The sequence below is a fragment of the Macaca nemestrina genome, chromosome 13 (genome assembly GCF_043159975.1).
Source record: "Macaca nemestrina isolate mMacNem1 chromosome 13, mMacNem.hap1, whole genome shotgun sequence".
Classification (NCBI taxonomy): Eukaryota; Metazoa; Chordata; class Mammalia; order Primates; family Cercopithecidae; genus Macaca; species Macaca nemestrina.
In genome coordinates, this window is record NC_092137.1 from 9618975 (window position 1) to 9636517 (window position 17543).

Here is a 17543-nt window from a genome sequence, read left to right on the forward strand (position 1 = left end):
TAGTTCCCGCCGCGCGTCCTGCGGACACACTCCTGCCCTTTGCCGAACGCACCTGCACTCGCGGAGCGCAGGGTGCGCTTAGGGCGGCCCAGAACCGCTTTTCTTCTGGGAACCACGCGGCGGGACGCGGGTTTCGGATTCCCTGGGGGCAGCCTTGCTGTGAGTGAACAAGCGCGGAGGCCGAGCTTCTTGCAAACGGACTCCGGTGTCCGAGAGGCAACGACCTTTGTGCCTCACCAAAGTGACCGCTTGGGTGCCGGACGAGCCCTGCCCCTGGAACCCACGGGCGGCCACTGCGCAGGCGCCTCTCTCGGCTGGCGGCTCCGCCCCGCCCCGACCGGCGGCTCCATGGCGCTGTGCGAGGCCGCGGGCTGCGGGAGCGCCCTGCTCTGGCCTCGCTTGTTGCTCTTCGGGGACTCCATCACCCAGGTACCGCCGCCCCGAGGCTCGGCCTTCCGCCCCGGCCTCCCTGCGGGGTCGCTGCCGAGGCTCCCCGCCGTCCTTTTCGGCCCCTGAGACGGCTGGGCCGGAGGTCTGGCCACGCCCGTGGCGACCCCGGAGGAGCGACGGGTCCCCTGGTGGCCGCCTGAGGGCTCCCGGCACAGACGCGAGGGGACCCGGCCGCGCTGCCCGCCCCTCGCCGCCTCCCACCGGGTCGAGATGCGCGGTCGTCCCTTCAGCGCCCTCCTGGGCAGCGGCCTTTCCCCTCCGGGTCCCAGTGAGCGACTCAGGGCGACCGCGCGCTGTGTCCCAGGAGGCCCCGCGGTCGGCTCCGGGCGGAGGCGCCGTGAACCCGCTCGCCGCACTCCCTGCGGGCACAGGTGGGGCCGTTAGGGGTTGACCTTGGAAGTAAAATGCCTTCAGGAATTAGGTAGAAAAGGACCATCCCTTCATCCAAGATCCTCTCACCTCCCGTGAAGGGAACGGTCTTCTATAATGCAGGTTCTTACTTCGGGGAGGGAGTAGAAAGTCCATTCCTGCGTGTGTCGTCCTCTTAGGACTTGCTTCACCAGGTTTTCTGTGTACGCCCCTAACTGGTAACATTAGTTTTAGGCATATGGGGCTGTCGGGGCTTCCCGAATTCCATGGGAATGTGTATGAAAAAGTGTTGATCCTCAGCCCGGTAACCTGCACAGCAGTGAGGCGGCATGGCCTTCAGTTTCCTCACTGACCTTTGACTTTATTTCCTGAACTTAGATTTCTGTTTGGCTTTTTTTTTCCCCCCGGGTTTTTTTGAGACAGAGTCGCGCTCTATCGCCCAGGCTGGAGCGCAGTAGCGCGATCTCGGCTCACTGCAACCTCTGCCTCCCGGATTCAGGCGTTTCTCCTGCCTCAGCCTCCCGCGTAGCTGGGATTATAGACGTGCACCACCACACCGGGCTAATTTTTGTATTCTTAGTAGAGACGGCGTTTCGCCATGTTGAGCAGGCTGCTCTCGAACTCCAGACCTCATGTGATCCGCCCGCCTCGGCCTCTCAAAGTGCTGGGATTACAGGCTGTTTAGCTTTTGATAGAGAAAAATCCCCCTCTGCTAAAGTGCTGCCAGGTGTACTTACCTGTAATCCCCAAAATGACCTCACAGTGAGGCAATCAAAGCCAAGAAGGGAGTGCGGAGAAAACAGAAGTTGGCCAATCAGAGCTGCCCTTGCTGAGATGCCCCGTTACAGTCATAAGTAATAATGGGCTTTTCTTCCTCCAGTTTTCCTTCCAGCAGGGTGGATGGGGAGCATCGCTGGCTGACAAGCTGGTCAGGTGAGAGTGGTTTCCGATACTTGAGTACTTGCAGATGGAAAATGTCTTAGGGATCCATCTTACGGATGGATAGTTCTGAATAGAACATTTCTCCTTTGTTAATTTTGCTTGCCTTCCCTAATCATATATAGGAGAAGGAACTGAAAAAATTTAGTCTTCACTCAGTCTGACCAATTAGATATTTTAGGGTTGAGCTCTGATGGCTGGGCAGATTCAGACAAATCAAGTAAATGGCCAGTGCCTCTTTGCTAGTCAACGGCAGACAGATCTAAGTCCAGCTGCTGTGATCGCAGAGCTTGCGGTTTTACTGCCACGCCACACTGGTAGGAAGCTACTTTGCCTTTTTTTTTTTTTTTTTTTTGAAGTGCTGCCATGACTGAGACTCACCTTGTCACAATTCTGCCGCACTTTATTTTGGGTTTTGATGGTTTTTGTTTGTGACGGGGTTTCACTCTTGTTACACGCGTCCATGTGAAGAGACCACCAAACAGGCTTTGTGTGAGCAACAAGGCTGTTTATTCACTTGGGTGCAAGTGGGCTGAGTCTGAAAAGAGCAAAGGGAGATGGGCTGGGGCAGTTTTGTAGGATTTGGGGAGGTAGTGGAAAATTACAGTTAAAGGTGGTTATCTGTTGTTAGGGGAGGGGGTCACGAGGTGCTCTGTGGGGAGCTCCTGAGACTCACTGTCCAGGGGAGGAATGTCACAAGGTCGATTGATAAGGGTGGGGCAGGAACAAATCACAATGGTGGAATGTCATCAGTTAAGGCAGGAACTAGCTGTTTCATTCCTTTTGTGGTTTAACGGTTGCTCCAGGCCACCTCGATGTATACGTGCAGGTCACAGGGGTTATGATGGCTTAGCTTGGGCTCAGACACCCGACAACTCTCCCGCAGGCCGGAGTGCAGCATTGTGATCAGGCCTCACTGCAGCCTTCACCTCTGGGGCTAAAGCCACCATCACCTCAGCCTCCTGAGTAGCTGGGACCTACAGGCATTTGCCCCCACACCCAGCCCAGCACTTCATTTTAACGTATCGTGATTTCACTCTGTAAAATGGCTTGTCACCATTGTATCATTACAGACAAAAGCAATCTCACTTTGAAGGCAGGCTGAGTTTTGGTTAATGTTCTCCAGTTTATAAATGTCGCCTGAGAACTTTGAGTAGTGTCATAAAAAGTGTCCCCTTGTGCTGCTTTGGAGCCCACTGCCTAATGCGGTGGCCTGCAGTTCTCCACTAGTGCTCCAGCTTCTCTGCTTGGTTATGCACATATAGGAATGTGAATACACCAAGATGAACCATATTGATTTACTAATCGTAAATTGAACCCCAGGAGTCATTTTAAGAAAACTTTATGGACAACTTTAAATATCTACAGAAGCAAAGAGTGAAATTAGCCCATCCATCCCTCCTATGGATTATTCTGGATTATTCTGAAGCAAATCCCAAATCATATCATTTTACCAAGACTAAGAAAACAAGGGTCCCTCTTATGTGACTGGTATTCTCTGAGGGGTTTTAAACCTACTTCCTGTTCCTTAACTGTTCTCCTCACTTGACATGTGAGGAAGGCTCACAGCACGCCCAGGGTCACACCTAGTCACAGATGGAGCCAAGAATAAATCCAGACAACCCGGCTTTTCCCTCCCCCCCATTACACCTACAGTACCGTGAATCCAACTATTTTTAAGAAGGAAACAAAAAGCCTACTAATGAACCGGTTTAAGTTGAAACACAATGAATACTAAAACTAATCAAAACCAGAAATCTCAAATATTCTATAGACTATTTAAATATAAACTAAACTAAGTTCCAGGATATTAGTGACTTTACCTGAGATACTTGCTGAGATTATCTTTTGTGAACTCCATTTTAAAAGCACCCCACTATACCATGCTTGAAGTCAAATAGGCTGTAGACTTCATCACAGCCCCTTTATATAAAATTACTCCTCTCATGGAGGAGTATGGTGTACTTACGTATATCTTTGAAAGGCTTAAGATTAGCATGCTTCAACTATGTTCTTGCTCCTATCAAAGTGAAACCTGGGGGTGGCTTAGAGACATGTGACGGGCTCAGAATCCCAGAGAGCACACCCTCACTAAAGGCTGGTTACTGGGACCATAAACACTTCTTGCCCACAATTCATCTTTTAAAATTTTTCGTTTCAGAAAATGTGATGTTCTGAATCGTGGATTCTCAGGTTACAATACCAGATGGGCCAAAATTATCCTTCCAAGATTAATCAGGAAAGGAAATAGCTTGGACATCCCAGTAGCAGTTACAATTTTCTTTGGGGCCAATGACAGTGCATTAAAAGGTAAAAGCATTTTTTATGTTCTTCTAGCTCACTTTTAATCATTTTTATGTTACAGCAAACTTACATTTAATATACTTTTTTCAACTGTTTACTTTCTCCCAATAGATACAGTTTTGCCAAGCTTATGAGTTCCTTGAGTTTATATGTATTCCTGGCTTTAACACTGGTGGATTTTATTCTTGACCTGGTTTCTACATGCCTCGGTTGCTGGCAGTCCTAATCTTGCAAACACTTAAATATTTTCTAGTCTGTTAGTGCTATGCTAGGTTTGTAATGTTTTTCTCTTTAGTTGATGCATGTGGCAGCAGAAAGCTTAAGGATACGTTGTGGTTGCATCACACTGATGCGGCTGGTGGAGTGTCTTAGGGGGAGGGTGTCTCAGGGGAGCAGCCACCCTGACCTCAGTTAGGCTTGAATCCTGGGCAGTGGTTGAGTGTGGGTTTGGAAAAGGAGATGGTCTCTGCTTGATTGCTGAAGAATTGCTGCTGTGACTAGAGGAAAGCTAGCTGTGTAAGAGGCCTTTCTTCCCTTTCTACTCCTGAAAAAAGCCTTCTGCATTCTATAAACAAGAAAAACCAGCCTTTCTTTTGGGAAGTGAGGTAGTCATCTTCCAGAAATTTCTTTTGTGCCCCTACTTGTGCCACAGAAGTGGTGTGGTCTGCTGTTCACAGGCACGCTGGGAGGCATCTGCGTTGAGGCTGGACATGAAGGAACACAGCTGCAGTAAGAGGAATTCTTGCTGCCTGCGAGAAAGATTATCTAGATTACAGGCATCGGGAGACCCTGCACGGTAACCATTCTATTTGGGAAGAAATTAATCTTCACTTTCTATCTTGTACCAAAAACCGTAAGAAAATTCAAAACAGAATTTTTTAAAAAGATGCGTTCTTATCAAATTTAGGAAAAGGAAAAACATTTCCTAAGTATAAGAGCAGTGGAAGAAGCCACAGAGGAAAAACAGGTTTACGAAATAAACTTAAAATAGCTTAGGCTAGGAAAAAACTGAAAAAGAAAATGATGTGTGTTAAGGAAAATATCCAAAAAATGTGGCAGACGAGAGTAATGTCTTTAGTGTAGAGATCAATAAGAAAAATACTAACTCCAATAGAAAGTATAGGCAAAGGACAGGAACAGATAAAAGGAGAAATTTAACAGCAAATACATATTTGAAAATGTGTGAAAACTTAAAAAATGTCAATTAAAACAAGGTATTTTGATTTTTGACTCATAGGAGTAAAGCAATATGAAGCAGTAATACATATAGCTGACAGGCATGAAATAAGATTGGAACTCTTACGTTCCTGGTGAGAGAATAGTTTGTAATCCTCTGGAAAGCTGTGAGGCGGTATGCGCCAAGGGACTGCCCACGTGTAGAAATTCAGCCTAAGGAAATATTCAGATACGCAGCCAGATGTATGTGCAGAGATTTCTGTGTATTGCCTTTTTTTTTTTTTTTTTTGAGAAAGTTTCGCTCTTTTGCCTAGGCTGGAATGAAGTGATAAGATCTCGGCTCACTGTAACCTCCACCTCCCAGGTTCAAATGATTCTCCTGCTTCAGCCTCCCGAGTAGCTGGGATTACAGGTGCTTGCCAGCACGCCTGGCTAATTTTTGTATTTTTAGTAGAGACAGGGTTTTGCCATGTTGGCCAGGCTGGTCTCGAACTCCTAACCTCAGGTGATCCACCTGCCTCGGCCTCCCAAAGTGCTAGGATTTCAGACGTGAGCCACCGCACCTGGCCGTGTATTGCTATTTATAACAGCAGATTAGAAGCTGTACAGTAAGGAAACGAACATCGTGTGGTCACCCTACAACTAAATACCATTTTTTTGAGGACTATTTAGGGACACAGAAAAGCTCATAATATGTTATGTGAGCCAGGCATGGTGGCTCATGCCTGTAATCCCAACAGTGGGAGGCCAGGCCAGGAGTTTGAGACCAGCCTGGGCAACAGAGTGAGACTCTGTCTCAACAGCAACAAAGTTTGCCAAGTGTGGTGATGCATGCTCGTCCTGGCTAGTCCCAGCTTAGGAAGCTGAGCTGGGAGGGGAGGGTTGCTTGGGCCCAGGAGTTCCAGGTTACAGTGAGCTGTGATCACACTACACTCCAGCCTGGGTGACAGAGCGAGAACCTGTCTCTAAAACAATCTGTAGAGAAAAGCAAAATATAAAGTCTTCAGTGTGAATATAATCTTCAGTGCAAACTCATTTTTGTAAAAGTGTACATATCTTCATGAAAAGACTGGAAAGATATACATCCAAATGCCAACAGTGCTTTTCTGGGTGGTAGGATCATTGGTGACTCTTTTTTTCTTGATACTGTACTTACATGTGGTTAGCAAATGGTATACAATGACCCTTGTAATACTTCAGTGAGAGCCTGTCTAGAAAATACTCCTTTGCAGTAATAGTAGTAGTAGTCATAGGTGCCATTTGTTTAGACTGAGTGCTTGCTTTGTGAAGGCACCTGCTCTCAGTGCTGTGAACTCTTAGCTATTTTGATTTTCAGTCCTAGGAGGGGAGACCCTATTACCATCTTCCATTTTACCAATGAGGTACAGAAAGGCTAAGTATCCGTGGTTCTGTGGCGAGGAGTGACAAAGCCAGTGATTTGAACCTAGGCCGTCTCACTCAACAGGCTGGGATCTTTAATTTCTTTACAAATTCAACGTAATTAATAACCATCTGGATACTAGTGATGAAAAGACAAGAGTACTTACAGTGCCCCTAGTTAGAGCCTTTGAAGTCTTGTTTTATGAAGAACTATACATTTTAATTCATTAAGGAGAAAACCTTCTGTGTCCTTGGTGTTAAACAATCCCCCAGTGACATCATGAATAACAGGCATTTGCAGAAGTGTGTTCACCTGAATGGTCACTTATAATAAATATGCATGGTTGAGTACTCCTGTTTCTCTTGAGCAGATGAGAATCCCAAGCAGCACATTCCCCTGGAGGAGTATGCTGCGAATTTAAAGAGCATGGTGCAGTACCTGAAGTCTGTGGACATCCCTGAGAATCGAGTCATTCTCATCACGCCGACCCCACTTTGTGAAACAGCCTGGGAAAAAGAGTGCATCATACAAGGTAAACAAACCACAGCCAGTCTCAGCAAATCTGGATAGCAATGCTGAGGGAAGAACTCTGATAAAACAGTGGTTTCCTGCCTGGGGCTTCTGTTTCTTATGGGCTCAGTATGTCCATTTCAGTCTGTTTTCAATCATCCAAAATTAATAAAAGTATAGCTTCCAATATGTCATACCTGAGACCTTTTTTGACATAGAAAAGGGATTCTGGCTTTGGATGGTCAGGAGGGAACCGGGAGCCTGGCATCTGCTGACCTTTACAGTTGCCAGGCTCCAAGGTGCACATGAAGGCCACTGACAACTGTGCAGAGCTGTGGTGCTCTGTGGGGGCTGGGCCTGGGGGCTGATGTGCCTTGACTTGCAAGTCCACACCTGGGGCTTTTCCTGGCACACGTGAAGCTGGGATAGGAATGATCGGATAGGAGTCGCCAGCTTTCCATATACTTGGGTCTCACATCCCTCAAGTGCTGTGTTTCCCATCCACCTTTGATTGAAAAACCTCTGCACATAAGTGGACCTTCACGGTTCAAACCTGTGTTGTTCAAGGGTCAGCTGAATGTTAATGTTGAAAATGTGCATTATGGAAGATCTTTTTTTTTTTTTTTTTTTTTTTTTTTTTTTTTTTTTTTTTTTTTTTGGAGACAGTCTTGCTCTGTCAGCTGGAGTGCAGTGGCATGATCTCGGCTCACTGCAACCTTAGCCTCCTGGGCTCAAGCAAATTCTGCCTCAGCCTCCTGAGTAGCTGGGATCACGGGTGTGCACCACCACACCTGGCTAATTTTTGCATTTTTAGTAGAGACGGGTTTCACCATGTTGGCCAGGCTGGTCTCGAACTCCTCCGGTTATCTGCCTGCCTCAGCCTCCCAAAGTTCTGGGATTACAGGCGTGAGCCACCACCGCGCCTGGCCTGGAAGTTTTCTAAGCTACCCAGAACTCAACATTCTAGGACAAATTATTGGCTTTGTAACACAGAACAGCTATTTCTCAAAGTATGGTCTGACTCAAAGTTAACTATTATTTTTAGGTAGCTTTCTGGGCCCATTTTCAGCACACCAGATGTTTCTTATACACACTATAGCACGCATCCCACAGCTTTATGGAAGACTGTTACTGTCCCTACTTTACCAGTGGAGAAATTGAGTCTTGGAGAGGCTAAGACAGAACCTGCCCAAGATCACACAGCCAGTAACAGAACCCGGAATCAAATCCAGGAAGTGTGACTTCAGAGCTAAGTCCTTACTGTTACACAAGTTTACAGTTCAGTTGGGTTGTAGCTATGTCGCTTGCTCTCAAAGGGCCTGTCATCCTTAGAGGAGGATACAATGCATTCTCAAGTCACAAACAGCGTATGTCAAGGGGTGCCACACACTGGAGGCACAGACAAACTTGGGGAGAAACCCCAGCCTGTGGGACATGGTGACAGTAGGCTCTGGGCATCACATCAGGGCAGACGGGCCCTATTGTTGTGAAATACCAGAGTGTTCTGCAGGGGAGGCGTTTAAGGCCCACAGAGCTCCACTGGAGACAACTGCAGACCCCCAGCTTGCTTCTGGGCCTGCAGCCATAACCGATTGGGGGGCAGTGTCGTCTTGGCTTTAACAGAAGGGAAAAATGTTACATAACACGGTCCACAGAAGTTGTTCAGACTTCTTTTTGTCTACTGTTTCCCAGGAAAATAGTATATATGAAGTTCTGAATGTTTAATTTCATTTCCCCTTTCTAGCCTTGAATGTAGCCCAATGCAGACTTTTTAAAAGGTCAGCGATGGGCAAAGCAGGTAGAGGAGGGGTCTCGATAACTGGTCCGCTAGAGATTCAGCTGGTTATTTTTTGAGACTGTCTTGCTCTGTCACCCAGGCTATAGTGCAGTGGCTTGCTCCAAGCTCACTGCAGCCTCGACCTCTAGGCTCAGGTGATCATCTTGCCTCAGCCTCCCAAGTAGCTAGAACCACAGGCATGTGCCACCATGCTTAGCTAATTTTTTAATTTTTTTTGGTAGGGATGGGGTAGCTAGTTATAATCTAGGTGAATTTTATAAACAATTGATCCCAAGTATGAAAGCCGGTGAATAGATCTCTGTGACGTAGAGCCTGTGCCAGCATAGGTCTTCCTGTGGCCCGCCTCTAGCTGCCCATAACCTCATGCTTTCTCTTTAATACCATTCTGTAGTCCACCTCCTGCCAGCCCTCACTGTCCTGTTTGCAGCCTCCTGAGCCTTCTCCCCTAGCCCCAGCCCCACCCTCCAAACCAACCTAGCACAATCCCCAGATACTGCACTCCAGCCTTCCCTGGTGCGGCTCCCTGGGAGGATGAGGCAGCCTGCGCTTGTTAGATACACTCAGTAGCTCTGTGCTAGTTGCTTTGCTGGAGTTTAGTCTCTTAATCCTGTCAATATTCCTGCAACTAGGTAGGCACTGTCATCATAAGGATGCAGAAAGCTTCAGGACGGTTAAGCAAGCTGTTCAGGCACACAGCTATTTAGTAAAAATTGTAGGCATCAAAATGTAGATCTCTGTCTGAGGCCTACAAATGATTTTGCTGTGCTGCGGTGCAGCTGTTTCATGTAACAAGCCAGCGGTGTCAGCATAGCATTCAGCTTCCATGGCCTGGCATTTCTTACCAGTGCAGACCTTACCCGCCCCCAGCCCAGCTCCTGCAGCCGGCACTCTCCAAGCAGCCCAGCCCTCCTGGGCCTTTTCTGCCTCTGTGCCTCTGTTCAAGGTGTCCTCTCGAACATCCTCCCTGGCGCTTCCGAAGGCTCTGGTTACCACTAAAGGCGGCTCCTTCCAACTGTACCTTGTCCTCTGCTGGGTAGAGCAGCACACCAGTAACCTGCAAGGCTCATCAACATATACCCTAAACCCTGGGGCTGGCCCAAGTGAGGTCAACATTTAATGGCATTTCAAAACTGTCTAGATGAGTGCAGTAGAACTTACACAAGGGCCAGCACTTGGGTTTATCAACTGCCACCTCAATTTCTTCTCTTCAATAGGTTGCAAACTAAATCGCCTGAACTCTGTTGTTGGTGAATATGCCAATGCGTGTTTACAAGTGGCCCAAGACTGTGGGACTGACGTACTTGACCTGTGGACCCTGATGCAGGACAGCCAGGTATGGTGGCTTGCTCAGTCCTCTCGGGCTAAATAGGATCACACAGAAGTAAACCAGGTGTGTGTGCAGCAGCTTTCCCTAGAAAGGCTCTGCTTAGCTAAGACAGTCATCCCTTTAAGCCAATGAAAACAAAAAGGCTTGGGGGAGGGGAGGAATGGAGGTTTCAGGACGGTCACAAGCCCAGCAGCTTATTCAGCCAGGCTCCTTGGCTAGGAGTTAGTACACAGTGGTGTAAATGAGCAAAACATGGTTCATATTTATGAACATCGAGGCCAAGTTCTTCTTTCATATAGAGAATGGCAGAAAGCTAAAACTTGTTAATAGATAAAACAATGAATTTAAATACAGTATTGGCTAATAAAACGGTGGGAGATATGTAGTTCTAATTAAGTTACTTTGTTTTAAAGCCTGAAAGCACAAATATAAAAGGTAAAAAGCAGGTCCCATAGAATGGTGCACCCACTCAGGAGACAGCTGGTTTCTTATGCAGTCACACATAGACTTAGGGAGGACCTGGCAGTCCACTCCTGAGTTATCTGCCCCAGAGAAATGAAAACTAGGTTCACCCAGAACCTGGGTGTGACTGTTGACAGCAGCATTATTCCTACCTGCTGGAAGCACCCCAGTGTCCTTCCGTGGATGAATAGGGAAACTGGTGTGTCCATGGAATGGGATACTACTCGGCAATAAAGAGAACGGACTGACATGCACAGCAATGTGGGTGACTCTCAGAGGTGTTTGAGGGAAGGAAGCTGGTCTCTGAAGGTTACATACTACATAAGTCCATCTGTTTGGTATCTCAAAAAGGCAAGACTTGGGCCGGGCACCGTGGCTTACACCTGTAATCCCATCACTTTGGGAGGCCGAGGCAGGCGGATCACCTGAGTTTAGGAGTTTGAGACCAGCCTAGCCAACATGGCAAAACCCTGTCTCTACTAAAAATACAAAAATTAGCTGGGCATGGTGGAGGGCGCCTATAATCCCAGCTACTCGGGAAGCTGAGGCATGAGAATCGCTTGAACCCGGGAGGCAGAGGTCACATCACTGCACTCCAGTCTGGAGGACAGAGGGAGACTGTCTCACCCCACCCCCCACAAAAAAAGGCAAGACTACAGTGACAGAACAGGTCAGTGGTGGCCAGAGGTTAGGGTGAGGAAAGGTATGGCTAAATTCAGGTTCCACACAGATACTGGTGAAGAGGGGTAGATAGGCACTGGTCTTTTTAAATTTTTCTGTGACCTTGCACTACTCTTTTGTAAAGAGCTTGTTCAGCAGGGCACATGAAAGGCCATGTCATTGCTGTGCTGGGATCCAGAGAGAAAGCTTTGATGGGACTGATATTTGAAGTACTCAGGGGAAGGAAGGATCCAGTGTGCGGAAAGCTCTTTGGACAAACAGGAAGACTCACAGCTCCACCGGTTTCCTCTATTCCTAGCTGTTAGGTTTAGGCTACTTGGACAAAGCAACATAGAAAAGAACCAAGAATTACTAACCCAAGTGCCAACTTTTTCCTCTTCCCCTAAATATTAATCCATACCAATCCTTCCAATGACCTACACATTTATTACACATCTGCAATAGGGAAATTAGTCACCAGTGGGGAAGTCATACCACCACGTGGATGCTGAGTCACTAGTCACCTTTGGAGGCTCTGAGAGCCTAAGTAAATCTGGACCCTAGGCTTCTAGTCTTCCTCTGAAACCCTGAGTGCACTGGAACCTTCCAGAATTCCCAGATCAGGAGGGGCCTTGGCAGCTTGAGTGCCAAAGGGGTCAACATCCAGAGTTCTGTTGTCTAAGATTCCACCTTAGATTATGTAGAAAAGTTATGCTACTCGAGGAAAGGAAACACAAACTACTGGGCTAGTTTTGCTCACATGTCTTTTTCAATCTAAAAAAAACTGGGAGGGTCGTCCTTAGAGATCATCTCATCTCCAGCTGTCTAGATGAGAAAGCCAAGGCCGAGGAAGAAGTGCTAGTATTGTATGATAGCATCTACATTTCTGGTCTATTAAAAGTCACATAGGGCCGGGCACGGTGGCTCATGCCTGTAATCCCAACACTTTGGGAGGCCAAGGCGGGTGGATCACCTGAGGTCAGGAGTTTGAGACCAGCCTGGCAAACATGGTGAAACCCTATCTCTACTTAAAAATACAAAAATTAGCCAGGCGTGGTGGCAGGCACCTGTAATTCCAGCTACTTGGGAGGCTGAGGCAGGAAAATTACCTGAACCCGGGAGGCAGAGGTTGAAGTAGGGCGAGACTGTACCATTGCTCTCTAGCCTGGGCAACAAGAGTGAGACTCCAGCTCAAAAAAGAAAAGTCACGTAAGCTAGTTGGCCACCCAGATTCTAACAGAGCTCTTGGCTAGTAAGATTCTTCCCCAAGAAAGAAATGGCTGTATGGATAAAATTCTTGAGTTCAGGGCCTGGTATAGCCGCTCATGCCTGTAATCCCAATACTTTGTGAGGCCGAGGTGGGAGGATTACTTGAGCCTAGGAGTTCAAAACCAGCCTAGACAACAAAATGAGACACCCATCTCTAAAAAAAACCACAAAAATTAGCCAGGTATGCTGGCACGTGCCTGTAGTCCCAGCTACTCAGGGACCTGAGGCTGGAAAGATCGCTTGAGCCCAGGAGGTTGAGGCTGCAGTGAGCCATGATCACATCACTGCACTCCAGCCTGAGCAGCAAAGCAAGACCCTGTCTCCAAAAATACATATATACTCTTGAGTTCAGGGGAGCGGAGGGAGACTGGACTCCCGTGTCCCAGCAATTACTATTCCACGTTAGATGGTACAAGTTCTTTCCACCTAAAAACCTGCCTAGAGTCAAAAACAATATTGACTCATGGGGCCCCTGAACACTCCTAATACCAAATTTTTCATTTTTTGCTGATTACGTTACTAAGCCATATTTACCTGTTAAGGTTCTTTGAAATAACCTGAGAATCATGTCATACGACTCAGAAGACCTGGAATGAGGTCCCAGCTCACTTAATGGTGAGTGACTTTCATGAAACTTAATTCTATAATATGGAGATAGCACTACGACACTAGTAAGGGTTCTCTGTGTGTTCAAACACCTATGTAAATAGCACATCAGTGCTACTGTAGTCCAAGACGACTCTGGTCAGATGCCTACAATGAAAGGGGCTGGTGATCTTTGTCGCAGGGCCACAAATGAGAGAATATGGTACACGCTGGCATTTAGAAAAGTTCTACCCTCCCTCCCCCGCTTTTTTTTGGGGGGGGGGTGGGGGAGGGGGGAGACAGTCACTCTGTCACCCAGGCTGGAGCTCAGTGGTGCGATGACAGCTCACTGTAGCTTCGAACTCCTAGGCTTAAGTGATCCTCTCATCTTAGCCTCCCAAGTAGGTGAGAATACAGGTGTTTGCCACCACAACCAGCTGAATTTTGTATTTTTTAAATTTTTTATAGACACAGGGTCTCAAACTCCTGTCCTCCAGTATCCTTGGCCCCAAATGTTGGAATGACAGGGGTGAGCTACCACACCTGGCCAGTTACCTACCTTTAACCAATTTCTCTCCCTTCTAGGACTTCTCATCTTATTTATCAGATGGACTACATTTGTCTCCAAAGGGGAATGAATTTTTGTTCTCGCATCTCTGGCCTTTGATAGAGAAAAAGGTCTCTTCTCTGCCTTTGTTGCTTCCTTACTGGCGGGATGTAGCAGAAGCAAAACCTGAATTAAGTCTGCTGGGAGATGGAGACCATTAGCCAATCACAGGAGACCCAAGTCTGCTTGTTAATCTACAGAACTCAAAGTTGCCAATACATAGAGGTACCCTTTTTTCCCCAGGCTTAAACCTTTGCCACTGATAATAAAAGTATTAGGATTTTACAGGGAAGTTTTGTACTTAGGTCCATTGTGTTTTGACAGTATTTGTTAATGCAGGTATCAGTGCTATAGCTACAAAATACACCCTGAGCAGCTTGTTAATTCTATAAATGATGAAGTAAAGACTTTTTTTTTTAAAGTCACAATTTTATAAAAATGGTTTTCTTATATTCTTTTGAGAACAGTTTCACTCATACATACACCCACACACCCCACTCACCTTGTATCAAATTCTAAAAGTGTAAAGTATAAGAATATCATGACTAGTTAAAAGATAGCAAATACCATAAGGTACAAGTTCAAGTATTAGCATAACAAGTATCTGAGTAACAAATGTCCTTGGAAATGGGGGATGGGAGGACATGATTAGTCACAGGCTTGGTTAATTGCCCTCAAAGTTTACAAGTTAAAATGTTTTAGCTGGTGAGCACATTCTAGTTCTTAGGGGGAAAAAGCTTTTAATGGCAATTTATAGAAATCAGAATTCAGGTTAATGATTTTCAATCCTTCACACAGTAAATGCAGCCCATCCAGAATCCTGCAGCAATAAAGTAAGAGTAATTCAAATATCTGCTTGTGGAGACAGCCTCCAACCCTAAGGGCAGGTAGTATTCTGTCTCATCACACCTCAGCCTATTCAAAACAACCTGTTGTTGTTAAATATTTCACCCTCTTATTCACTAGTGTTTGAAAACAGGCAATCTTTGTATTTTAAATGTTCTAGGTTTTGTAAATATTCTAGGTTTTGTAAATAGTGAATTTTTTTTTTTTTTTTTTTTAGGCAGAGTCTCTCTCTGTAGCCCAGGCTAGAGTGCAGTGGCGCAACCTCGGCCTCCCAAAGTGCTGGGGCCTCCCAAAGTGCTGGGATTACAGGCATGAGCCACCGCGCCCCACCAATAGTGAATTTTCTAAGAGCATGTATCCCTATCAGTAACAGGGATACATGAAGATACTTATATAGAAAAATTGCCCAGCAAATCAGTGCCCTAAACAGTTGGTCGATTCCATAAATTCAATTGGCTACCATGTATAGCCCTCACTGTAAGGTAGGTGGTTAGATTTCTAGAGAGCATTAGTCTTAGAATTATGAAGAGCCATATTAACCCAAATGATTTCTAAATTTAGATGTATATTTTCCCTGCTACTTAAAAACTCAGGGTAGTAACTAGAAATAGACCCATAATTTAGAGACAATGTAGAACTAGATTTATCTCCTTTGTTTTTAAAGGCAAACCCTCTTGTGTTCCAGTTGTCTTCACAAATAAATGCCTCATATTCAGCGGTTCATTACAGTGTATAAAAAAACTGATCATTTCCCTAGTCAGTGCTGTTATCAATATAAAAGATTAATTTACAAAAACATAAATATTCATAACCCAATCCAGCTGTATTTTCTGCTTTTGTACCACAGGTCAAAAGATATTTAAAAAACTAAAACCTGAAAGCCTCCAAAATAAGCTAGATTCACCTTCACCTTTTCAAAAGGAGAAGGGCCAAATCACACAAGCACTGTTTACCTGCAGGAAGTTCAAACACATGACCAGCATCTGCTGTTAAGTCACTTCCTTACTTCCCAATCTTCACAAAATATAAGCTGTGATTGTAGGTCAAATCTATAAAGAGCTCACAACTAAACTAGCACTCTGTTTCTTTGCTGTCAACACGATTCTGACGCTGCAGTTTAAAGGAGGCAGCCTTTTCACTTCTGGTGACCGGATGGTCCGTGAGATCCTCAAATGACTTGGCGGCTGTGCTGCTATTTGGGAAGGGGTCCTTCTCAAACCCATCCTCGTCCATATGTGAGTCTGTGCTAGGGTCTTCCTGGATGGTGTCCATTCTCTGGTGGTCCAGTTTTGGAGCTGCTGGTGCCGAAGGGATCACAGGGGCAGGCTGCAGGCGGCCTGGAGTCTGGGGTGCAGGAAAGGGTTTGATAATGCGAACCGATGCAGAATCCATGCTGCTCAGCATTTCGACATTCTGCAAAGACATGGGTTCAATTGATGGGAATAAAAGATTAATCAGGGGTCCTCACAGCTCCAACCTTACCCATCAAACAGCCTCTTATTCTGTTGGTACTGTGATGCCTCTTGGCAAAAAAGTGCTAGGTGAGGCTCACTCAACCTAAGAAGTGACTAAAAAATACTAGGCTGGTGCAAAAGTAATTAATGACATTACTTTTAATGGCAAAAACTAATTACTAGCTTTCAAGCATCCTGAAAACTTGCCATTTGAAGACCCAAAAGAGGATTCAAACCTCTCAAAGTAAGATCCCAAGAGACTGATCTCAAAATATTAAGTGTTGAATGGCTAAATTGCTCCTTATGGCTTGGGAGGGGGACAGCACAGCTCTTTAAATCTCCATCCATGCGACTGATGAAAGCTCACCATCACTGTTGTCAGGAGGGTAAACATTCCAACCTAGCCCCTTCCTGCGGCAGCATGACCTCCCATCAGCCAATGAAAGCCTTGCTGGGTCAGTTGAAGGTCTTTGCCTAACAGGGCCTTAAAGACCAGGCAAAGATTGTGTTCCTTTCATATGTTATACTTACACTGGGGTGAAACAGAGACAGAGATTCATACTGCTTATCCAATTTCTTATCCTAGAAAGAAAGGAAGAGCAAGAAGGTAGGTCATTCCCTACAAATGCAATTCAGTTAGTGAGTACTATTTCCTCACAGGCTATTCCTAACACTAACTGAAGAACTTAGAACCTGAGTTGTAGGATAGCAGGCTCAACAGATAATCCATTTCTCACCCAAGCTTTAGTTATGCCACCAGTCTAGAAGTGTTTGCTTTGCACTCAAAGGAAATACATTTTGGCATTAAGTACAAAAAGAGGCAAGGTTTCAGTACTATGTTTTCTGAGAAATTTATCCCTCTGTGGGCAGGGGAATAACAAGGGCATCTTCCTATGCATGACATGACAAATGTCCCAGATGCTGGATACACCAGGACCGCACTGACTGGAAGGGTGGCTGGTAGGAAGACCTAGGTGGCTGGGCCTGCAGCCTCCCTCACACTGCTCTGGCCCACGGCCTCACTCTCTTCTTAGCTGTCTCCAGTTTCTGTGGACCATGCTCTGCTGGAGGAACTGGGCCTCAATCCCTACGTCCTACTTCTACAGAAGGCTGACCACATGCCATCTGCTGCCCCATCCCTGCCTGTGGCTGAAGCATAATAGGCAACAAAGGGCAAGGACCTCTGTCCAGGACTAGGCTTCCTGTCTGGATACCATCAATGTATTCTATGGCCAGAAACAAGCCATGGCCCTCCCTCCTGTCAGAGGCTTTGCTCTGAAATCAAGGGTCATGCCTTGTCCACGTGTGCAACATCCCTGTAAACAAAATAGGTTCCATCCTCTAATAAAAGCAATCATGATGGATGGCACTGTCATCCAGAGACATCTGTCAAAGCCAAGCACATC

General features: G+C 46.2%; 2 protein-coding genes across 7 annotated transcripts in view; one reads left to right on the forward strand and one right to left on the reverse strand.

Moving 5' to 3' along the window:
• Positions 1-272: 272 nt before the first annotated feature.
• Positions 273-14122, forward strand: LOC105486510 (isoamyl acetate hydrolyzing esterase 1 (putative)). 4 transcript variants are annotated; one of them, XM_071076209.1, is made up of 7 exons: positions 704-821; positions 1700-1752; positions 3920-4068; positions 4740-4858; positions 6990-7151; positions 10142-10260; positions 13816-14122. In XM_071076209.1, the coding sequence occupies exons 5-7, from the start codon at positions 7046-7048 to the stop codon at positions 13996-13998; spliced, it is 408 nt and encodes a 135-aa protein (XP_070932310.1). In that variant the 5' UTR covers positions 704-821; positions 1700-1752; positions 3920-4068; positions 4740-4858; positions 6990-7045; the 3' UTR covers positions 13999-14122. The 4 variants fall into 4 exon arrangements, with proteins under 4 accessions (XP_011747709.1, XP_070932310.1, XP_024650077.1 ...); XM_011749407.3 differs by lacking the exons at positions 704-821; positions 4740-4858 and adding an exon at positions 273-429; XM_024794309.2 differs by lacking the exon at positions 4740-4858 and having other exon boundaries at positions 710-821.
• A 1089-nt stretch (positions 14123-15211) lies between these two features.
• Positions 15212-17543, reverse strand: part of LOC105486511 (ADAM metallopeptidase domain 17) — a 68921-nt gene continuing 66589 nt past the window's right edge. For all 3 annotated transcript variants that reach the window (XM_071076204.1, XM_071076205.1, XM_071076206.1), the window contains 2 exons: positions 16669-16719; positions 15212-16096 (listed from right to left, as the gene is read on the reverse strand). In XM_071076204.1, coding sequence (XP_070932305.1) covers positions 15755-16096; positions 16669-16719 — 393 coding nt within the window. In that variant the 3' untranslated portion in view covers positions 15212-15754. The remainder of the gene's footprint in view (positions 16097-16668; positions 16720-17543) is intronic.